The sequence below is a fragment of the Callithrix jacchus genome, chromosome 6 (assembly GCF_049354715.1).
Source record: "Callithrix jacchus isolate 240 chromosome 6, calJac240_pri, whole genome shotgun sequence".
NCBI classification, from domain to species: Eukaryota; Metazoa; Chordata; class Mammalia; order Primates; family Cebidae; genus Callithrix; species Callithrix jacchus.
In genome coordinates, this window is record NC_133507.1 from 38,461,008 (window position 1) to 38,485,800 (window position 24,793).

The window sequence follows — 24,793 nt, forward strand, 5'->3', positions numbered from 1 at the left end:
TTCTGCCCAGGATTCTCCTGTCTGGCTTCCTTCTTGGGTCCGTAATGGGCAACTCTGCCTTCCCCGGGCTCCAAACCTCGGTCAGAAGGGGAACCAGTCTCATTTACTCTGCGCCGAGAGCTGCTGCGCTGAGGTGCCCTCACAGCTGCTGCGCGGGTCTCAGGAGTTGTGCTGGGGACCCGTGTGGGTCCTCCAAACCTCAGTCAGAAGGGGAGCCGGCCCTGTTTACTCTGCTCCGAGAGCTGCCAAGCCGAAGTGCCTGCGAAACTGCTGCGCCGGCCACAAGAGTTGCGCTGGTGACCCATGTGGTTCCTCCACTGGGGATCTTCTGCTCTGTGAGCAACCAGAATTTGTTTGAAAGTGTGGCGTCCTCTAGTTCTCTGCGCTTTGACTGAGAGCTGCAATCCCGAGCTGTTATCGATTGGCCATCTTGGATCGTTCCCACAGATTTCAATTTTATATTTCAAATTAAATAATACAATTAGAACTGAAATTTTAAAATTTCCAATTCCAGAAGCCAATCCAAGTATAAAAAATGAAGTCTGCTTGCCTCTGTGCCTAATTTTCTAATATTTTTCTGCTCTTTCGCCCCTCTAGAAAGTCAAAATCATGGTAGATGGCCTGGTTCCCTTATGTCCTGTTTAGTTTGCCAAAGTATTTCTAGAAACTTCATCCTTCTACTTAAGGGCCATAGACTTTGAATATTTGCAAAGGACATGTTTTAACTGTTGCTCTTAAACAGCATCCTAGTAGCTTATACAAGTTTATTTTGTTGATCAAGTATGTAAAAGCATGACTTGAGACTGGATAGAAGGGGTTAGAGGATAACATTCAATTTTGTTTTCATTTTCAGGTACTTGTTTCCCCATTCTCAGATGTATCATCATTCAGTCTAGGAATGGGATATGAAAAAAAAAGAGATTTTATGGGACAATTCAATATATAGAGTGAATAAATGGAGTCAAATAAGAATCTTCTCTCATCTCTATATGATCACCAAGCTTTCTGATACATTTTGCTTCTGATCCTCTCTGTAGTAAAGATAATTTTTCTCAAAACATATGCTAAAGTTTGATACACATGATGTTTTTAGGGAACAAAAGCAAGGACGTGCTTCAAATATTTGGACTCAGTCATTTGCAGATGACCAATAGCTTTCATAATGCCTACAACCACTTACTATTCATATTATTTTGTGGGACAGTACAAATCAACAAGGGCTGGCAGCATCAAGGACTGAAAATCAGTCTCCTGAGCCTGCTTAAAGATCTGTTCGGATACTACAGGACATAAGGCTCATGAAATAAAGATATTTTATACAGCTAAAATGGAATATCATTTATTTTCGCTCATGAATAAACCACTGCTTGAACTTTTTATAATGCTTTGAGGCAAATATTAACTTATAAAAATTAATGTTGATACATTTTTAACCCAGTTCCTCAACCATCCCTTGCACCCAACTATGCTGATAAGTAAAAAAAACAAAAATAAACTTGTTTCCTTTAGTTTCTCAGAGCCAGATGTTATATGACATGAAAAGGTATAGTTTGTAGAGATTTCATGATGGCATTTAGTCTCTTCATCTGTGGTCGAGATTTCACTCAAACAATTCTAAATGATTCTCAACATTTTGAGAATTTCACAGAAATTATTCCAATATTTTATAATGCTTTCTGCCATAAAGTTCTATTCTCTCAAATGTAATGATTACATTATCACATAAAAGGCAATATAGTATTGCAAAGAACACAGAACCTGGAGTCAGTCGGCCTGTGTTTAAAAACTGGCCCTACCATTTACTTGCTGTGCAACCTTAGGCAAGTTACTTAACCTCTCTGTGCCTCCTTTTTTTCACCCATTATATTGTAATAGTAGTTCTAACTTCATCGAATTGTTATAAGAGTTAAATAAGTTAATATATCTAAAGACCTTAGAATAGTTGCTGGCACACAGCATTTATTTATGCTGCTAGTACTATTATTCCTACTTATTAGTACAGTTTCTTTCTCTAGTCTGCTCCAGAAAGTTAGTCACAATCATTGTTACATTAACATATAAACATATTTATAAGCTTATAACAAAGAACAATATTTTTCTACTACAATAAAGGAGAATTTAAGTCTCCAGCTACAATCTCATAACTGAAGCAACCATTAGATAAACGATGAAATCTACAAGGTATGACTTAATATATCAAGTTAAAAAAAAAACAGGTTACAAAGCAGTGTGCTCTCACTTCTGTTGCAACACATTGTTCGTGTCATGTACGCACATACACATAGAAGGAAAATGTTCTAATATTTAGCAAAGCATAGCTGTGGTTTTCTCCAGTGGTAGGATTAAGAGCATTCTTATTTTTGCTTATTTTCCAGAAAACATGTGTTATTTTTTCAGAAGAAATTCGTTAGTAAATGAAAGGTTCTATACTGAAGTGTTTATTTCTAGGTATTAGAATTGTGAGTGATTTTTATTTTCTTACTTGACTTTTTATATTTTAAAGATATCCAGCAATGAACATTTTATCAATATTGTAATCCCAACAAGGAGGAAAAAAATCCAAGATGTTTACTTGAATTCAAGGTGCCAGTATTCTGACAGGAGTGAGGGGAACAAAAGGCATGCATTCTATGATGGGAGAGACACAGAGGCAACTGCTTTGCAATTACCTTGGCTGTGACCTTTCTTACCTTGTTCTCCATATTCTGTTTTATAACTTCCTGTACCAATACATCAGCCAGCGTCTTGAAATCAACTGCAAACTTCTTGTTCTTTTCTCCCTCTTTCTTTTCTTCGATCAGCAGCTGGAAGAGGGCTTCCTGCTGCCTGCACGCCCGGGCAATGTTAGCAGCCTTCTCAGAGACACAGAGCAGCTCCCGAAGGATATCTGACATTTCTGAACCTTGCTTTTCAGTTGCAGCTGCTGGTGGAATTGGCACCCACCTCTGGGCTGATGGCTGGAAAAATACAAGAATGTGAAAGAGAAAGCAGTTCAGGGAGTGATGTCAGGTGCCTCTGGAACTACTAACAACCCATCTGGCAGTCAACCTGGTCAGCCTGGTGAACAGCTAGTATGTATCATATTCACATCCTCAGTGTGGAGGATTCTAGATATAATCTAAAATTTGAGGCTTACTGTTTTAAATCTTGAAAAAAAATATTTACACTCTCAAAAATATATCAAGAATTAGTTCTTGGTGACAGAAAAATCTTTGAATGAAAATCGAAATCTCTAGAGAGACAGGCAGATAGACACACAAGTGCAATGCTAAAGACAAGCCAAATTCTTGTAATGACCTTAGAATTATCACATGGGCTTAGCAGCAGTATTGAAGTAGTGCTTTGTTTCACCCTGTGGGAAGAAGGGAGAAGAAATGAAGACTTATGTTATCAGTTCCAGGGCAACTTTCTAAAGTACTAAGCACCAGATCAGCTAGCATCTTTTTTTTTCTCCCTGAGACAGGGTCTCACTCTGTCACCCAGGCTGGAGCACAGTGGTGTGAACACAGCTCATTGCAGCCTTGACCTCCCAGGCTCAATTCATTCTCCCACCTCAGCCTCCTAAGTATCTGGGACTACAGGTGCATGCCACCACGCCAGGCTAATTTTTATATTTTTTATAGAGATGGAGTTTTACCATGTTGACCAGGCTAATCTCAAACTCTTGGGCCCAAGTGATCCTCCTACCTTGGCCTCCCAAAGTGCTGGGACTACAGGTGTGAGCCACCGTGCCTGGCCTCAGACCAGCAAGCACTGTGTGTCCTGCAAGACTCTGAGGTCATCTTAGGCTAGTAGCATAAGCCTTCTCACTGCCAACTCCCTCAAACCTCATTACAAAAAAAGTCCCACTGGCTGGGCGCTCTGGCTCACGCCTATAATCACAGCACTTTGGGAGGCCGAGGCGGGTAAATCGTGAGGTCAAGAGATCGAGACCATCCTGGTCAACATGGTGAAACCACGTCTCTAGTAAAAATACAAAAATTAGCTGGGCATGGTGGTGCATACCTGTAGTCCCAGCTACTCGGGAGGCTGAGGCAAGAGAATTTCTTGAACCCAGGAGGTGGAGGTTGCGGTGAGCTGAGAGCCTGCCATTGCACTCCAGCCTGGGTAACAAGAGTGAAACTCCATCTCAAAAAAGAAAAAAAAAAAAAAAGTCCCATAATCTATGCTGCTCCTTTACCAAGTAAAAGGCTGAATATTGAAGTGAAACATGCAACTTGTTGAGACTTGAAAAGTTCTGGCTTCTAAGAGTGTTATGCTATCATACCTTGATTATATCTTTTGGGGCTTTCTTATAATTAGGAGAGAAACAGTTCTCATGTTTAATAATAGCTACCTCTTACTGAAAAAGCTTGAAAAAGTCCTATCTCATGAGAATTACTGTGAGTATTATCAACCCTGTTTTACAGTTAAGCTGAAGCATAGCAAGGTTAAGTAACTTCTTCAGGGTTACAGAAGGCTAAACTGCAAAGCTTGGCATTGCCCCTACACAGAGGCTCAGGCTCTTTATTATCATAATAAAGTTTCCTTCATTAAAAGACATTCCCTTAATAGGCCAGGTATGGTGGCTCATGCCTGTAATCCCAGCATTTTGGAAGGCCAAGGCAGGTAGATCACTGGAGGTCAGGAGTTCAAGACCAGCCTGGCTAACATGGTGAAACCCAGTCTCTACTAAAAATATAGAAATTAGCCTGGGCCAGGCATAGTGGCTCACGCCTGTAATCCCAGCACTTTGGAAGGCTGAAGCAGGTGGATCACCTGCAGTCAGGAGTTTGAGACCAGCCTGGCCAACATGGTGAATCACTACTTAAAAAAAAAAAAATACAAAATTAGCCAGATGCAGTGGTTCACACCTGTAGTCTCAGCTACTCAGGAGGCTGAGGCACGAGAATTGCTTGAACCTGTGAAGTGGAGGTTGCAGTGAGCCGAGATTTCGCCACTACACTCCAGCCTGAGTGACAGAGCAAGGCTCTGTCTCAAAAAAAGAAAAAAAAAAAGAAGAAGAAATTCCCTTAAGGGCCTCTGGGATGCTGAGAATTAGTACAATTCTGAAGACATGGATGCAATGGGAGTGAGTTGTAAGTTGTCATAGTTGGTCTTAAACAATTTTGCTAAAAAATATGTTCTCTTAAGATTATAGGTCAACTACTATGAGAAACATGTCCAGTCTCAGTAGTAATAAAAGAAAAGGGCATACAAGCAATGAGACATCCCTTTTCACTATTGTATACATTTTAAAGATTACATTCCCTGTTGGAGATGTGGTGAAACAGGTGTTGATGCTGTGCTATTGGGCGTGCAAACAAGTTAGGTTTCCAGAGGGCAATTTGACAAAAATGTGTCAAGATCCCTATAGATGTCACTGTCCTTAGTTAGTAACTCCAGTCTTTTCTCAATTTGTGTTGTCAATCCGTGTTGAATTAAAATATTTCTGCACAAGGAGGATTAACATTACAACAAGTTGAAAATAATCTTAAATATTGGTAAAGCATAAATACTACAGTCAGTAAAATAATGTTTTTGAAGAATATTAAATAATATGGAAATATGTCAATGAACTAATGTTAAGTGGAAAAACTACCTATGACCATATGTAATTTGAGAGTATGTTATCCATTTGTGTTTATACACATACACAGAGAAAGAGCTTGAAAGGAAGATTAGTAGGTGATGTTTTAATGGTAGTTATAACTGAGTAATGGAATTATGGATGACTTTTTTCATTATGCATTTCTATAATTTTCAAATACTCTACAGTAAATATATAGTGCTTTTATAACAAGAAATTACATTTTTAAATGTCTTTGGGATATTAAATATGAAGGTATAAAAAATCGCAGCTCCTTGAGGCAAATGTCTAAATAAAATTAGACTGTAGTAATAAGGCAAAAAGCTTTCAGGTGTTAGAAAGGATCTAGGGAAAACTCAAAAGCACCTGCCTACTTAAAAGCCTTTTATTTTAGGAATGAATGCTATGTAGGAAGATTTACTTTAGTTGAATCTAAACATTAGGAAAAACAGTTGCATTAATAAAGCTGAGGCACGTTACCTTAGAAATAATTGATGGCATATATAACCTTAATTTTTATTTCTTTGTAAATGTTCTGCGGTTACTATAAGGCAGAAGAATCAATGAACCAACAGTATCTATATAGCTTTTCATCTTCATAACAGTATGAAGATCCCAAGGAGTCTAATTTAAAACTTTTCAAGATAAACAATATCATCATTATTTTATTCAGGTATTAAAATCAACTTTTTTTCTGAAAAGAAACTACTAACTACACTGTTGAATAACCAAGCTCCTTATAACACTCTAAGAACACTCAGGCAAGCTACTCACCCGGATACAAGCTCCAGAAATCACCACCACTCCCATCTCTCACAAAGAAAGCTCATCAATTTAGCCCTGGTGAGTTTCAGCACAGGTGCTGCAGTAATCTGGAGTTTGCCCTCTTTGGCCCAACCCATATTTTCTCAATAATGATCACTCTCACCTGCCCCGAGCAGTTGCTGCTTAGCAAGCATAGCAACATGACCAATGGGAAAAATCTACTGGCTATTCACTGCAGCCCAATAATGAACAGGTCTACAGATTTTAGGAATTCCTCATGACACAATAATCAGGTTTTCAGTTCCAAAGCTATCCCAGAGTTCACTCTTTGTTTTGGCCCTAGACAACACTGTGATATTTTGTCAAGCTCCAGGTTGAACTGCTCAGTTTCAGATTGAAACCACTTTTTATTCAGCTACTTCCCTCTCTCCAAGGCCCTAGCTCTCCATATATCCTTAACTCAGTTCACACAGGCAGGCCACAACCCTGAGGGGAGCGTTGCACAATTCATCCTCACCTCGAATGACCCAACTTGAAATAATTTGTTTGTAGAGAAACTGAAGGGTACATCTAATGCAGAATTTCTTCTTCCACTTTATCAATACATTTTATTAAAACTCATGGAAATTATCTTTCAGATGATTTAAAATTTTTTAAATTTATTGTTCAACTTTTATTCTAAGTTCAGGGGTCCATGTGCAGGTTTGTTATATAGGTAAACCCATGTCATGGGGTTTGTTGTACAGATTATTTCATCACCATTGGGTACTAGGCTTGATACCAGGGTGAGGAAGATTATTTCGTTAAGGGTAAGTTTACATACTCATTGTTCACCTAAGATAGTTTTATTTCAACATTATACTTTAAATAAAAATGATTATAGACTTATAATTAGCAAGTTATGGTATTTACCATAATGTAATAGCCTTGCCTATAGAAGAAATCCCTTTTGATTAGTATTTCTCAATGGATGCTCTGAGAATTACCTGTACCAGAATTACCCAAGGTGCCTTCTAAAAAGAGATTCGTCATCCTCAGCAAACTGACACAAGAACAGAAAATGAAACACCACATATTCTCACTCATAGGCGGGTGATGAAAAATGAGAACACATGGACACAGAAAGGGGAGTACTAAACACTGGGGACTATTGGGGGGAAAAGGGGAGGGCCAGTGGGAGGGGGAGGTGGGGAGGGATAGCCTGGGGAGAAATGCCAAATGTGGGTGAAGGGGAGAAGGAAAGAAAAGCACACTGCCATGTGTGTTCCTACGCAACTGTCTTGCATGCTCTGCTCATGTACCCCAAAACCTAAAATCCAATAAAAAATTAAAAAAAAAAAAAAAGAGAGAGATTGCCCGACTCTACCCCAGCTTGGCAAATCAGAATCTCTGAAGACAAGGCCTAGGAATCTATTTTTGTTAGCATCCTGTGTAACCCTAAACACTGAGATTTAATAGTTCCAGTTCTCCAAGTTGCTTATATTTCTTTACCTCTCTGCTGGCAATTTTAGTGGCAGCTGGCATCTGCTGGCAGGTGTCTTGGTGAAACAATGTAGGTACAATGGTTTTGCTATCTGCTATTCTTGTGCAGAGATAGGTTAAAACTGAAATAGCTAACATTTACTAGCTGTTTACTATATGCTAGGCGTCCTTCTAGGCACTTTACATGTATTAACTCATTTAATTCTTACATAACCTGAGGAATTAGGTACTATGATCTCCATTTTGCAGATGAAGAAACTGAGGCACAAGGTGATTGTTTACTGAAAATCACACACCTAGGAAGTTGTGGAACAAGATTCACACCTAGGCAAGCTGGCAGAAGCCCACACTGTTGACCAGTACTCTAGCCAATGAAATATGTCAATTGTTAGCTAACAAAATAAGGAAAACATTGGCAATTGTTGGATAATAATCATAAGTACATTACTACTATAAGGTACATTATATAGCAAAAAAACAAAAACAAAAACAAAAACAAACCCTAGTTGATATCTGTCACTAGTTTGATCATTATAAGTCACTATTTGACTTCCCTTTTACTGTTAGAAAAACCTTTTCTCCAGCTAATCTTCAGTTTCTGTTAAGGACCCTTCTGGATAGTAAAAGTTCATCTCTTATGTTCCACTGATGTCTCCCTTAACTGTCATGGTGTTGATGGCAGGGGGCATGCCCCATGTCTAAGGCTTCTGGTGTTCATTCGTTAAGACTGGGTAGCTTAACAATAAAACCTTACTTTCTCACAGTTCCAGAGGCTGGAAGTCCAAGGGCAAGGTGTCAGCAGGACTGGTTTCTCCTGAGGCTTTCTCCTTGGCTTGTAGATGGCCCCTCTCATGTGGCCTCACCTGGCCTTTCCACTGTGGGTGTTAATCTCTGGCATGTCTCCCTCTTTTAGAGGGACACCAGTCACACTGGATTAGGATCCGCCTGTATGACCTCACGTAAACTTCAAAGGTCCTATCAGCAAGTACAGTCCCATTCTGAGGTGCTGGGGGTTAGGGCTTCAACATGTGAAATTTGAAGGAACATAATTTAGCCCCTAACACCTCTCCTGAAAGAGAGGTGTTGCTTACCTTAGCAATCGAATCTATTAGCCAACGAACGATCTATTCCTTTGTGTTTTGTTTTCTGGCCAAAAGTAAAAACAGGATAGTGTTTTCTTCCCCATTTACGTGGTCAATAAGAATATCTCTGGGCAGTCATTCCCACTAAGAATTATTTGTTTTAGCAGCCAAATAATTAATATTGCAGTGAATCTCTCATAAGCCTTGTTTTGTAACAATCTATTTCAAGTCACATTTCAGCAAAATGGGCTTAAAGAAGTTTCATTCTTCCTATCTCAAACCAAATGTGTATATCTATATGTTTAATATAAAATTGTGTCACAATGTCAGGCAGAATTAGGGTGTCTTTTGCTTTTGTAGGATTGTCTAGTTTAGTTGGAGAACTACCAAAGGAATTGAAGTATGTCAGAAGGAAAAAAGGTTAAGAGTTTTCTTAGAAACCTCAACCTCTACACAAAGATAAATCTTGAATTTATAGCCATCCTACTATCTTATCAGAACAACAGAGGTTTAAAAATCCTATCTGAGTAATTTAGACATATTTCAGATAGGGTAAACTATATAGTGGGAAATACATAGGCTTTGGAATCAGAAGATCTGGGTTCAAAACCTAGCTCTGCCACTAATTAGCTGTGTGGCATCAAGTATTTACTTACTCTCTCTGAGGCTCTCCATCTTTAATATAAGGACAATAGTTACCCTGCAGTGATGTTGTGAAGATCAAATGAAATATTCCTGGAAAAGTACCCAGCACAGAGCTTTACACATGGCAGATAATAAATGATAGCTATGACTATGAAATGCAGTCTTACAGAAACCACAGTCACATGTCTTTACTTGAGAAAGTAAGAGGTTGGCAAGTTTATATGGGTCACTGAAACCTTTTCTTAAAATTTACTAGTCCATTAAATCCAGAGCCTGGGAACTACTTGTAATTCTCTGAGTAACCCAAATAAAGTTCTTGTATGTAGGCCAGATTTGATTGCTTCAGTTTCTAGGCATCTGGGTGGAAACTCTGGCTTCTAGAGGCTGAGACTACTCTGGCTTCATGGCAGCCAATCTATGACTGGCTTGGGAAAGCCATTTTTTCTGTCAAGCGAGATATTTGATGAGGATTCTAGGTCCCAGAGAGCTCTTTCTCATGTGAAGAGCCTGGTTGCAGCAGAGGCTGGCTGTGCCCTTTTGTTGTCCACAGTGACAGAAGGGTGACCACATAGATAAGGGTCTGCCACAATACAGAACTGCTCTCTAATCAATAGGCAAGGGCGTCAAAGCACTTCTGTTGACATTCCCTTCTTCCAGCAGATAATTCAACACTTTACAGAGCCCACATTTTTGCCCATTGCACATTGACTCCACCCTACCCCCATGGTTCATCACATCCTGAATTCTGTCTCTCACTCATCTGAGGAATGGCAATGTGAAGCTATTGTGTGGTGGCCTTGCCTGACAGCTATTGCTGCTAGGGGAAAAGGCCAAGCTTCCATGAAATATCTGGGTGTTTTACAAGAAGGTGCTTCTCATGACCTTTTCTAAGGGGGTACAGCTGTCCAGGAGTCTGTGTAGGTGGCCACATGATGGCAGTGGCTGAGGCTCTATTCAGATCACATTGCTGTTGTAGGAGAAACATTGACTTCGTCCCACCTCTCCTTTGCTCCATACTTAAGGGCTGCTTCGGGGAAGCCCTTTTATAGATGGGAGGCTGTTTGTACAGAAGGGACAGGGGAACAGAAGTGGGCCCACACTAATATGGACGGGGGGCTCAGTCTGTTGTGCAACTTGCTAATAGTAGTCTCCCCTGAGATTCCTGTGAGGCCAGAGGCAAATTGTACTACAAGCCTTACTAGAGATTTGCAATACTGCCTTTTAGCTCATTGGAAATTATTTTCCCAGTGTATAAGCCGTGTCCAACTTTCAGACATTTGACTGTCAAACATTTTTCAGGATCCAATAAATATTACAGTTTGGGACTGCCTGTACTTTTTGAGTCTTACTTCATGCTGATCCAGGTGATGTTCCTGTCATTACTTCCTGGGCTCTGATTAAGTTTAGCCTTTTAGCAGCTGATTTCACACTATCCATTTACTCTCATGCTCTGAGAAGACTGTAAATTTGCACATGCTCCTCCCTCTGGTTGACAAGCCCTTCTTCCTGCTTTCTCTATCTACTGCTCACTCACCTACTCAGAATCAGTTCAAGGGCATAAAGCTTGAATAGGCACTTCATAAAAGAGGATATCCAAATGGCCAATAACCATACAGAAACACAGTCTACCATATTAGTCATCAGGAAGATGCAACTTAAAATCTCAACAGGGTATTGTTATGTATCCAATGGAATAGCTAAAATAAAAAAGACTGAAAATTTCAAGTTTTGCTAAGGGTATGGCGCAACAGAAACTTGTATGCACTGTGGGCATGAATGAAATTGGTATAATCATTTTGGAAAACTATTTGTAATTTGTTGACTATAAGTATTATTTATGACCCAGCAATTTCCTTTGTAGATATTTACCCAAAAAATTCATGCAGGTATGGATTAAAAGACGTGTATTTGTGAGCAGCATTATTTGTAACAATCTAACGTTGGTATGAACCCAAACAACCATCAATAGTAAAATGGAATAAAGTGTGGCATATTCACATAATGAAATGCTATACAGCAGTGAAAATGAATCAACTGCGACAATAGGTAACAAGGGTGGAGCTCATAAAAACACACTGTCAAGTGAAGGAAGTCAGGCACAAAAGATGTATACTGTACAATTTAATTTCTTTAAAGGTCAAAAACAGGCAAAAGAAACCTATAGTGTTGGAAGTCACAATGGCCATGATCTTTGGAAAAGCGGGGTTATTGACGGCAGCACTGGTAATGTTCTGGATCTGAGTGATGGTTACATGGGTGGGTTGACTTTGTATCAATTCATTAGGCTATATGCTGAGATTCCTAATGTTGATGTATGTGTTTCTATTTCAAACAAATGGTTTGTTTTCTAAAAATGTATGTGTAAAAGGAGGAGAGTAATTTCAACTGTTGGCTCCTTCAGAAGACATTTCTGACTCTACCTCCATTTTAGGCACCTGGGCCATGGGGGAGTGGAGATGGGCCAAATCTCTAACCCAGCTTTCCAACACTGTGCATTGGTTTGGTCTATGCTCTGTCTGACAAGAAATTTAAAGGCATGTGGTGTCTTATGACTCGTCGTGCATAACTCAGAGGTGTTCAATAAATGTTGGCTGATGAATTTTCCCTTAGCTTTGTAAATACAGAATTCATCCTTGTCACACTGTTTATTATACTTGGATTTTATCAGCATTAGGCACATGGGCCCATATTTGTATAAAAGTCTACATATATTCTCTATTCATTTACAAGAACAAACTAAGGCTGTATTTGCTTTACTAGCAACTGAACCACATTTTTGGAGCACCAAACTGATTTGGTGCTCTAAAATTATCCCCTTTCATCTAGAGGTGACCTATCTGTGACAAGATGAATTTAATTAAATCACTCAAAATAGTAAGTTTAATTTGATTTTGTGGGAAAAAATATTAAATATGGTGTATGTGAATCCTTTATTTAACTCTAACATTTCTCTCTCTTTCCTACCTAACCTTCAAACTTCAATTCCACTTCAAACGGTGATGACATACACACCATTCTCAGCTGGTCAGTCTCTGCTTGCTTTATTGTGAGGCCACCAATGGACCACATTAGCCTACATTTTTGCTCACTGAAGTTACTCAAAGCAATAGACTACAAAGATGTCCCTTGTTCTCAAATGTTCTGATAGCTTGTAGATGGAAGCCTGTGATAAAGCAGTGTTTTCCAAATCAGTTAAGATCAAGAACTAATTAAGACACACTAAAAATATAGACTTTTAAAAAGGGGAATGTTGGCAATTTTTAGCCAGCAATTGAAGGAAACACCAGGTACAACAGTCAGCTCCACCCTCACTGGTTACTTAAGAACAGAACAGGGAATCCCATGGCTACTGCAACTGAGAAGCCTTGTTCCACTAAGAATCAAATTATATTGCCTTTTTGTAAAACAAATTAAATGCTCTGAAAAAAAAGTTGATCTACATAATAAGTATTTCATAGTAACATAACAATTGTATAAAGAATGAATTTCAGATACTTCTCAGAACTCATTTGAAAACTGTGAAAAAGTATTCCATTTAGAAATGCTTTAAAATTTGGTCTGGCATGGTAGCTCACACCTGTAATCTCAGCATTTGCTGGGGATGAGGCAGGTGAATCACCTGAGCTCAGGAGTTCAAGACCAGTCTGGCCAAAATGGCAAAATCTCATCTCTACTAAAAATACAAAAATTAGCCAGTCATGGTGATACACGCCTATAATCCCAACTACTTGGGAGGCTGAGGCAGGAGAATTGCTTGAACCTGGGAGGTGGAGGCTGCAGTGAGCTGAGATGGGCCAAATCTCTATCCCAGCTTTCCAACACTCTATGCATTGGTTTAGTCTATGCCACTGCACTCCAGCCTGGGTGACAGAGCAAATTCTATCTCGAAAAAAAAAATAAGTAAATAAAAATACTTTAAAATGTGATAGTGACCTTACTTTTTAAACTCCCTTTTTCATAGTTGCAAGTGTTTTCACTAAAGAGAAACTTTGTTCATTTATATATTTTTCTATCTGCTGTGTTCCAACTACAGTATATTTTTAAGTTTTTGTATGCTAGGATATGTTTTTAGAACCCCGATGTCACAGATGAAACCTGAAATCAGATAGTATATAAATAGAAGCAGATTCAGTGTATAACTACCTTAACTATCAGAAAGAATAACTTTTTTAAAAATACAAATTTGATGCATAATTCAAGGCAGAAAAGAAGATCAGATGTATGGTTTGTAGCAAGAATCTTTTCCAATAGAATATTATTTACAGTTTTGATCATTGTTAATTAGAATCTAGAATCTCATTAATTTATTTGTATTTTTATTTTTCAGACAAAGTTTCACTTCCATCACCCAGGCTAGAGTGCAATGGTACAATCTCGGCTCACTGCAACCTCCAGCTCCCAGGCTCAAGTGATTCCCCTGCCTCAACCTCCCAAGTGGCTGGGACTACAGGTGCATGCCACTATACCTGGCTAATTTTTGTATTTTTAGTAGAGATGGTGGTCATGTCAGCAAGGCTGGTCTCAAACTCCTGATCTCAGGTGATCCACCCAACTCAGCCTCCCAAAGTGCTGGGATTACAAGCATGAGCCACCACACCTAGCCTTAATCTTCAATCTATTTTGAATGTTTCCTTTTGAATGTAACATTTTTCATTAATTAAGGAAGATTCCCAAGTCAATTGATCTTTCCTTCAGAACTCATGCCATGCTAACTGGAGACACCGACTCCTTTAACACTACTTGTTGTCTGGATGGGTCTGGATGGGCCTGCACAATGTACACTAGAAATATCCTTAGGACACAGGAGAACTGGTTTTTAGGCTCTGTTTTTCCAGTCAGGTATATAACCTCGGTCACGTGATATAAGCTCTCAGGGACTTGTTTTCCCAATTTTGTAAACATAAAAAAGGAAAAGAAAAGCAGTACAGAGAGGATGGATTGGATGATTGCTATGATCTGTTCCAGTTCAAAACTTTTCTCTGTTTTTTATATCTACTTTCCATATAAAAGAGGCTGGGAAATATTATTCAGTCTTAAAAAGAAAAAAATTCTGATACAGGCTACAACATGGATGAACCTTGAAGATGTTATGGTACATGAGTAAGCCATGCTGAAAAGGACAAATACTGTATGATTCCACTTATACAAGGTGCCCAGAATGTCAAATTCATAGAGGCAGAAAGTAGAGTGGTAGTTACTAGGACTGGGAAGAGAGGATAGAGTCACTGTTTAATGGGTATAGAGTTTTAGTTTGGGATGATGAAAAAGTTCTGGACATGAACACTGGTGATGGTTGCATAACAATATGAATGTACTTAATGCCACTGAGTTATATCTTGAAAATGGTTAAAATGATAAATTTGATATTAGACATCTTTTACTATAATATTTTTAAGTTAAAGAAAAACCAAAAAGTTACAGGTTTAGAGAAATGCATAATTCAAAAGCTTTTGATGTTTATCATCTATGTAACAAGGCCATAATAAATATTCATTGACTTATATTTTTAAAAAACAAGTGGGGGCCATAGTAGGAAGATTGGGTTTAAAGAAGGGCACTGGGCTATTTGTCTTTAGTTGATTTTGTAGTAACCACACCGGTTAATACAGTTGACCCTTGAACGACATGGGTTTGGACTGTGTGGATCCACTTACATATGGATTTTTTTCAACCAAACACAGATCAAAAATAGAGTCAGTGAGATTTGAAACCCAAGTATATGGAGGACTGACTTTTCACATATGTGAGTTCTGACTTTTCACATATGTGAGTTCTGCAGGGCCAAATGGAAAACTTGAATATGAGCAGATTTGGGTACAAGTGGGCAATCTGGGAACCAATCTCTGTGTATGCCGAGAGACAACTGTACTTAGATTGTATGTTTATACACAGGTAGCTCCATAACTTATGATGGGGTTACATCCTGATAAACTAAGGTTGAAACTATCCTAAGTTGAAACTACATTTAGGTGGGGTGGGGTGGCTCACACCTGTAATCCTAGCACTTTGGAAGGCTGGGGTGGGGAGATCACCGGAGGTCTGGAGTTCAAGACCAGCCTGGCCAACATGGTGAAACCCTGTTTCTACTAAAAATACAAAAATTAGCCGGGCATGGTGGTAGGTGCCTGTAATTCCAGCTACTTGAGAGGCTGAGGCAGGAGAATTGCTTGAACCCGGGAAGTAGAGGTTGCTGTGCACCAAGATTATGCTGTTGTACTCCAACCTGGGCAACAAGAGTGAAACTCTGTCTTAAAAAAATAAATAAATAAAAGAAAAAGAAAGAAAATACATTTAATGCACCTAAACTACTGAACATCGTAGCTTAGCCTAGCCTACCATAAATGTGTTCAGAACATTTACATTAGCCTACAGTTAGGCAAAATCAATCTAACAAAATATATTTTATAATACAGTATGGAAAATCTCATGTAATTTATGGAATATTGTACCGAAAGTGAAAAACAGAATGGTTATATGGGAACTCAATGTACAGTTTCTACTGAATGCATATCACTTTCACACCACTGTAAAGTCAAAAAACCATGAATCATCATATATTGGGGACCATTTGTAGAGCAGTTTGGGGTATGGGTGAAGAGGTTAAGGGATATTATGACGAGGGCCTAAAGCTCCCCATCCAAGTCAGTCCTTGTACCATGGTTCTCTCTCCGAGGCCATAATGCCTTGAAGAGCAGGATACACATTCCATCTCCCCGTGACACACAGTGGGAGTTCTATAGGTGGACTGATTTTCATTCCATTAGAGATAAACATGCCTGCAAGGACTTTCTTGCACCAAAATTAATCTGTAAGAAACAATTTATTATGCAAATTTTAAGATTATAACAATTAGAAAATGCAATTTGAAGGAGTTCTTTACAGTGTTTCTAGATGGCTATTATTATTTTTTTGGCAAGATAAACAAACTACTTAAAAAAATATATTTCCTCAATGTCATAGTAAGAAAACAGAGGTCATAGATCATTTATTGTATCATTTTGGCAGAATGGCTTTTGTGGTATGTCTCTTTGCATTTTATTTACTCTTCTACTTTGTAGAAGCAAATGTTTATTTTTAATAAGTACTTATAAAACATTGCATAGAGCAATATAGAATACTGAATGTAATATTTTCGTTTAAAGGAACATGATAAAGAAATATTTACAATACCTTTTACTTGAAAAGTTCAAAGTACTAAAAAAAATCAATGGCTCAACAAAGACACACTAAATATACTAAATGCATTTATGCTCTTGCTGATCCTGCAACCATAGATAAATGTCTAAGCTGGTTAATAGTTATCTTCTTGATCTGATTATTTTTATTTCTCCATTCTTCATTATTCATGAGGCTTATAATCAGCCAGATTTTACAGACATTGTATTATTCCCAGATCAAACTGGGGTTACAAGTGAATATATGTGATTTGTGCAAATTCCCAGGAATTAACTTGAGAGTTTTTCTAGAACTTGGAAGAGCGCATCCTCATTTTAAGAGTTGCTGATAATGGAAAATTATGGCATCACTTTAAGTTATACTTTCCTTAAGCAATATTAAAATAATAATTTTCTTTGGTCACTTGAATTTAACTCCTTTGATATTAATGATCACTTTCATTTGCATTGAGGGAAGGCTAACATTGTCACTTTAGAGGAAAACTGCAAGTTTAAACATCTATTGGTAAAGGTGGCAAATGCTGAAATTAACTTAAACATGGATAATTAATTTAGTGTATTTTAAATATTTAGTTGGTTAAAAATAAAAACAAATGAGCAAATAACACACACTCTCCTACTTAACCCCCAAAAACAAAAGGAGAAAGAAAAGGAATGTTAAGAGGAAGAAAGAAAAGGAAAATAAATTCTGACATTTTCTATTGTGGTAATTCATCTTGTCAAATTATTTTATAGATACTTAATACTCTGTTTTGTTAATTTTTATATATACAATTGACCAAGTTTTATGGCCAAGTAAATTTTTTTTAATAGGGTTGGGAGTCATTTTTTAAAAAGCTACAAATAAGGTATTCAAATTTGCATAGGACTTTTCTCTTAGAAATTCTAATTCTTGCCTATATTTAATCAGGTACATGGAAGAGGTAACAAACAAATCTATAATATGAAGGAAATTAGGCTGGTGCAGTGGCTCACACCTGTAATACTAGCATTTTAGGAGGCTGAGACAGGAGGATGGCTTGAGCCCACGAGTTTGAGACCAGCCTGGGCAACAAAATGGGACCCCATCTCTACAAAAAATTTTAAAAATTAGCAGGGTGTGGGGACACGTGGCTGTAGTCCCAGATACTCTGGAGGCTGGAGTGGGAAAATTGCTTGAGCCTGAGAGGTGGGGCTGCATGAGCCATGATCACACCACCATACTCCATCCTGGATAACAGAGTGTGACTTTTTCTCAAGAAAAAAAGAAAGAGAAATTATCAGGTACAATATTTTGCTGTGTATTACTAGTCACAGTAATCTGCATTAAACATCCAGTATAAAATCCTCTTATCACATTAAAAAACTTGAATTCACATTACATACCACATAAAAAAGACTAACATGTAAAAATATGTTTGCTAAATTTGATCTCCAGAAGCTTCACCAGAAAAGAATATAAAAGTTTTTCAGATTTTCTAAATGAGGACATCATCATATTAATAAAATCATAGTTTCCATTTATGAACATTTTATGTGCAGGAGTCCTAATAGGTTTTGTCAACTATTCATTCCAGCAATACTCATTTCCCACCTGCATTTTCCAAACTCACCTATTTTTGTTGTTGTTGCTTACTACTTTAAAATGTTATCACTTTTGTCTGTTTGAAGTATCTCCTTTCTCTTAGAAATTCTGATTTAAGAAGTCTCAAGTGGCAATCTGGAAATCTTTTAAACCACTATTATACTCCACCTACTCACTCACCCACTTGCCTACTACCCTAAGGATTTTACAACCAGGCAAGTTTGAGAAACAATATGCAACATCAATCACAGGAGATGGGAAGCAGAACTTTTATTTTTTTAATTTTAATTTTAATATTAGTTTTTGAGATTAAAGTCTCCCTCTGTTTCCCAGGCTAGAGTGCAGTGGCACGATCTGGGCTCACTGCAACCTCTGCTTCCTGGGTTCCAGGGATCCTCCTGCCTCAGCCTCCTGGGTAGCTGGGACTACAAGTGCTTACCACCATGCCTGGGTAATTTTTGTATTTTCACTAGAGACACGGTTTCACCATGTTGGCGAGGGTGACTTCAAGTGATCCACCCACCATAGCCTCCCAAAGTGCTGGGATAACAGGCATGAGCCGCCACACCAGCCAGAGCCTTTATTTCTAAGCTCTCAGCCAAACAAACACATTAACATAGTTTTATTAACTTTGTTACAAGATTTAAAGTATTTTAACAAGAATATTCATAAGGACTCACATCTGGAAAAAGTGCTTAAATACACCATCCTCACCTTTAAAAAATGAAGATGACATTTGTTTTCATTGATCACTTGTTATAACATAATTATCTTTTAAGCCATTTCTGTATAACATGAAATAGAGTAAGACATTTCTTTTCTTTCTTTTCTTTTTTCTTTCTTTCTTTTTTTTTTTTTTTGTTGAGACAGAGTTTCGCTCTTGTTGCCCAGGCTGGAGTGCAATGGCATGATCTCGGCTCTGCTCCCCCAGGTTCAAGTGATTCTCCTGCCTCAGCCTCCCAAGTAGCTGGGATTGCAGGCATATGCCACCATGCCCAGCTAATTTTGTGTATTTTTAGTAGAAATGGGGTTTCTTCATTTTGATCAGGCTGGTCTCAAACTCCTGACCTCAGGTGATCCGCCCGACTCAGCCTCCCAAAGTGCTAAGATTACAGACATGAGCCACTGTGCCCGGCCCAGAATAAGACATTTTCTAATTGTTATTCGAGGCAGAAATAAAAAGTAAAATAAATACATAATAACCTTTATAACTTCTGTCTCACAGGCCTTCTATGTCAAACAAGAAATAATCTTTTCATTTTTCTCAGGACTATAATAAGTAGAATTATAATTTAAATCTATTATAAGATATATCATATTTAAGGGCATTCGTCAAAGCTGCAATTTCCAAGCGGTGGTTTAGTCCAAAAGCTTGAAAAGAAGTGGTAGCTTATTCTACACAAAAAGCACAGTGTAATTCTATGAATCTGACATAATTATCTTCATAACTAAGAGCTAACTTCAAAAGTAGTATAAAAATCCACAAAAACTTAAAAATAAAGTAGGCTCTACATAAGAATGGAAATAAATATCTGTATTGAAAAAATGAATTCTTCCATTGCCTTTATTTTTTTCCATATGTTCTCTATTTTAAAAGGTAAGAATGAGATCACTTACCTAATTCACCAGTCAGTAGTAGTCCAGTGGATTACCATACTATTATCAAGTTGAGCAGGACTGATCCTTATCAACTTTTCTGGCTTCAAAGCCAGGAATGAGAGTGAAAGGGACAAAAACTCTTGCTCAACGGATGGGATGTACTTATGTGGTCTGTCCATACTTTTAACGCACCGTTCTTTTGAACACCATCATACAATGGGCAAACTTCTGCTTATTCAACACTTTAAAATTAGCTTTAAAACGAGAAATCTCTAAAAAAACACGCCGTGGTTGCTTATAAGTGTTTTACATGCATGTACTAAGTAATCTAAGCGTTTTCTTTCACGCTCTTTGTGCCTAACCGTCTACATGATTTGACCAAACCCAGGTTAAATATTTTTTTTCCAGCTACTACTCTGGCCTCACCAACTAATTATGCACGCCTCATAACACCGCAGTTCAAAATGCAGAGAGAATTAACCGCAAGGAAGTAAAGATTTTTCTAAACATAGTCCCATCATGTTTATTTTACACTCTTCAAGTAGGTCACTGAAAGTACCTGGCAGCTAGGAACACTCAGAAGCATCTCCCAAAGCCAAGGCTGAGACCAAGGGGACACTGACAGCTGCGCCATCTACCTGTTGCAGCTGGGCCACTGCTCTGGACGACTATCAGATCAGCTTGTTCGTCCTACAAATGCTAATGATTGGATTTTTAAAGTCGGTGTTTACCACCCTTTCTTCCCGCCCCCCTGTCGCCTTCGGGTCGCTCGGGCTGGGCCAAGGGCGCCGCGGGACTCGCGAGCTCCGCTCCGCGCTGGCTGCAGCTACAATGCCAGGCATGCCTGGCCGGGCCGGGCCGGGCCAGGGACCTCACAGGCCGGCGCGCGGAGGCGAGGAGCCCTCCTGGCGCCATCGACTCACCTACCCGCGGAGAGGCGCTGGCGGGCGGCTCACCAGCCCGGGGCCCAGATCCGAGGAGGAGGGGCAGCGGCGCGGGACCCGGTGGCGCGTGGCGTAAGGAGGAAAACGTGTTACCTAAGCCGGGGATGCGCACAGAGCAGGAGGCAGCAGCCTTTCCCTCGAGAAACGGAAGCGGCGGGGGAGGAGAGCGGGAGGAGGAGGAGAAGGAGGCGCGGCCGGGGCGCTAGGTTAGGCGAGGGGCGCTGGGCGTGCGGCTGCAGGCGCGGCCGGAGGACGAGGGCTGGGGAGGACGGAAGAGGTCACGCGAGCGAAGGCGAAGCCCGGGCGACGCGCGGCCCCGCTCGGCTCGGCACCAGATCCAAACTCGGCCTCTACCAGGCCGCCACCGCCCCCGGCTTTCCCGCGGGACCGCGGCGTGGAAACGCGCGCTGCCGCCTCGGGGCTCCCGGGACCCGCGGGCCCCCACGCCTGCCCGAGCCGGGCGTCCGTGACACGTCACAAATGGAGCGCGATGATTCGGAGGGAGGGCCAGGAAGCATAAGGGCTCTGGGGTCAGCTCAGCCACGGCTGCTGTTTCCTTGTCGCCGCCCACGAATTCACTTTTTAATCTTCCTCCTCCATTCAGCCTTTCTCCTAGGGGATTGCGGGTTTGACAGATGGGTTGGCAGCTGTGAAGATGGACTTCCTGCCAGTGGCATTCGGGTCCCACTGTTCTAATGGAAATGTCAGGTGTACTAGACGTTCCTCAAGCCACAGCGGTGTCTCCCTGGGCCTTGCCTCTTAAGGAGTGGGCCTCCGGCCACCTGGACAGGAAGCGCATCGGGGTGGGGAACTCATCTCTCTTCAGCCCTTGACGCTGTGATACAGTGTACCTTCAGGGTGGTTTGGGTTTTGAATGGTAGGAGGTAAGAATGGGTGTTGGTGGGCAGTGGGGGGGCTCGGGGAGGGGAATAGAAACCTTAAAAGGGTAACACAAAGCTTTCGAGTAGAGGGGGCCAAGCAGCCTGGCCCAGAAGCTGACGTTTGTGAATATATTGGGCCTTCTAAAGCGGTGCTTCACACACCTTTTCACTTCTTGGCACAGGTGGGAAAGGATGATATTATATGGCTCAAAATGGGGATAAACAGAAAAGGCTGCTCCTGCAGAAGGCGAATGGGCCCTTGCACCTGGAGGGCTGAGAACACCCAGGCTATATATGCATGCCTGTCATTGATTCGTCTCATGGCATGTAGTTGGGATGCTCTGCTTAAAGTTGTATCTGGTACCTTTTCTTACCTATGTTTTTCCAAACCAGCCAAGACTGTCTCACTGAGTTGTCAACACTTGGTCCTCCCAGCAGTGAGGAACCACCAAGATAGGAGGCTGGGGCAATACTCAACTTGAAACTCCAGGAAATGGTGCTTAAAACGTTTGGCTTCTCAAATGGAACTCATCATTCTGCTCCCAGCCTGCTCCTGGGGTTTCCAACTTGAGACAATTTCTCCCCGCATCCCCCTACTCTTCCCTGGCTTTCACTCTAGCAAGCGGGCTGCTTCTACTTTCTTTCTCAGACTCACTTCTTAGGTGCATTCTCAGAGCTGGTTAGGGTTAATGTTAATTAGACTCATTGTCGTATCTATAATGGCAAAATCAAGAAACAATTTAAACATGATTTTTAAAAGTAAGGAGATAAATACTGGAGACATAGAAGGTGAAAGAATTTGCCTCTAAGAAGCAGGAATTTGGAGAGGGCAGGGTGGGGCAAGGGATATGAATCTAGTTCTTTTTTTTTTTTTTTTTTTTAAAGATGGAGTCTCTGTCGCCAGGCTGGAGGGCAGTGGCATGATCTGGGCTCACGGCAACTTCCGTCTCCTCAGTTCAAGCTATTCTTCCACCTCAGCCTCCCTAGTAGGTGGGATTACAGGCGCCTGCCACCACAGCCAGTTAATTTTGTATTTTTAGTAGAGATGGGGCTTCACCATGTTGGACAGGCTGGTCTCAAATTCCTTATCTCAAGGGATCCACCCGCCGCAGCCTCCCAAAGTGCTAGGATTGTAGGTGTGAGCCACCGCACCCGGTGGAATCCAGTCCATTTTCCCCTTTCTACTACACATCTGGAGGGTTTCTTGCTTGCTTAAAAGCTTTCATTGGCTCCCAATCTGATAATACCGAGAGCAAGTTCCTGAGCAACTCATTAAAGACCCATCACCCCTCGCATCTGTCAACTCTGCCCCTTGAATATTACACCCCATTTTACTACACCACATCTAGTTCCTGAATATGCAAACAGATTTCATACATTTGTACATTTATACATGTTATTGCTTTTACCTGGGAAAGCATTCTCTTGCTGCTATAATAATAGCTAATGACACTGTGTTAAGTGCTTTATGTGATTTATAACTGTTAATTCTCACATCAACCCTGTGGTAAATGTTACTGTTATCTCCATTTTAGAAACAGGAAAATGAAGACTTTAAGAGTTTAAGTGATTTGCTCAAATATGTAGTATGTGGTGAGGCTAAATTTGAACCCAGCAATCTGACGCTAGGACTAACATAGCATTAACTATTCATCCTTCTAAAAACTTTTCCTAGACACTACATTTGAACAGGATTAAAAGATTTAAATGTTTTTAAGTCTTAAAAGGGCAAGGAGAAAATACAAGTGAATTGCTTTTAATCTCAAAGTAAGCATGAAACAAAGGCTGAAATTACAAAGGAAAAGTGACAGATCTGACTGTTGAACTTTTAACTTCTTTCATCTAAAAAAAAAACCCCATAGAATAAAATTTAAAAACAAGTAAAAATTATTTTAAAAATTGTAATATACATGAAAGATGAGTAACATTCATATTAAAGAGGACTTATAAAGAAAAAATAGCCTATTAAAAATGAGCAAAATGCAAATTTGCTATCATGAGAGAAAAATGTAAATGGCGAAACATTTTTAAGAGAAGTGAAAACTTAAAATGATAATGCACCATCACCTTGTCTGAGAATAAAATACTACTCAGAGCTAGTAATTTGGGCCAGTGGCCCTTGGGGTAGGATGTGTGGCAACTGAACAAACTCATAAATTACTGAGAAGGGTATAAATCAGCTCAATTATTCTGGAGAGCATTTTGGCAGAATGTAGTGTAAACCTTAAAAATGTTCACACACTTTGACTCAAAAATTACATTCCTGGAAGTTTATAATACAAACATTTTCTGTAAAAGTCAGATAGCAAATACCTTGTGCTTTGAAGGCCATATATGTCTCAAAAGAATACGGTGTAATCCCCAAAACAACATAATCATGTGTGTATAAATGTATAGAAAACAATCTGGAAAGATATAAACAGATATTTATAGTGGTCTAGGGGAGGGATGAAATTGTAGCTATTTGTTTTTTGTTTATATGTGTGTTTACAAAAAAAAGCCCCCCCCCAAACCCCAACCCCTTCATTAGGCTGTTCTTGCATTCCTATAAAGAAATACCTGAGGCTGGTTAATTTATATGAAAAGAGGTTTAACTGGCTCACAGTTCTGCAGGCTATACTGGAAGCATAATGTCATCTGCTTCTGGAGAGACCTCAGGAAGCTTTCAATCATGCTGTAAGGTTATGGGGAGCAGGTGTCTCACATGATGGGAGCAGAAACAAGAGAGAGTTGGGGCTTCGGGGAGAGGAGCCACATAAACAATCAGATCCCTGTGAACTCAGAGTGAGAGCACACTTACCACCAAGGAGATGGCCCAAGCCATTCATGAGGAATCCATCCCATGATCCAAACACCTCCCACCAGGCCCCAACTCCAAAACTGGGGTTTATATCTCAGCATGATATTTGAACAGGACATCCAAACTATGTAACCCTCAAAATTTAAAATCTCATCACAGTACATTTGGTAATGGCCAAAAGAGATATCCGAGAATAGGAATTAGTAACAACTAGATACACGGAGACAAGTTTTTAAAAAGTGTTAAAATTTTAAAATGTTGCAGAGTGGTATATATTGCATAAAATA

At 39.7% G+C, this 24,793-nt stretch overlaps 2 protein-coding genes across 12 annotated transcripts in view; one reads left to right on the plus strand and one right to left on the minus strand.

Moving 5' to 3' along the window:
- INPP1 (inositol polyphosphate-1-phosphatase) overlaps positions 1-21,278 on the minus strand; it is a 31,749-nt gene extending 10,471 nt beyond the window's left edge. For 2 of the 8 annotated variants that reach the window (XM_078327084.1, XM_078327087.1), the window contains exons 1-2: positions 20,919-21,278; positions 2,691-2,957 (exon numbers count right to left, since the gene is read on the minus strand). In XM_078327084.1, the coding sequence (XP_078183210.1) occupies positions 2,691-2,894 (204 nt within the window). In that variant the 5' untranslated portion in view covers positions 2,895-2,957; positions 20,919-21,278. Of the gene's footprint in view, positions 1-2,690; positions 2,958-3,297; positions 3,353-6,343; positions 6,406-20,804 lie in introns of those variants that run through there. The other 6 variants (XM_002749562.5, XM_078327086.1, XM_035304241.3 and 3 more) reach the window with 5 other exon arrangements.
- The window catches only part of HIBCH (3-hydroxyisobutyryl-CoA hydrolase), a 146,333-nt gene continuing 142,057 nt past the window's right edge, over positions 20,518-24,793 (plus strand). For all 4 annotated transcript variants that reach the window (XR_013518842.1, XR_013518841.1, XM_078327082.1 and 1 more), the window contains exon 1: positions 20,518-20,897. Coding sequence is in view for 2 of the 4 variants with exons in the window: in XM_078327082.1 (XP_078183208.1) it covers positions 20,578-20,897 (320 nt within the window). In the remaining 2 variants the exon portion in view is untranslated. The remainder of the gene's footprint in view (positions 20,898-24,793) is intronic.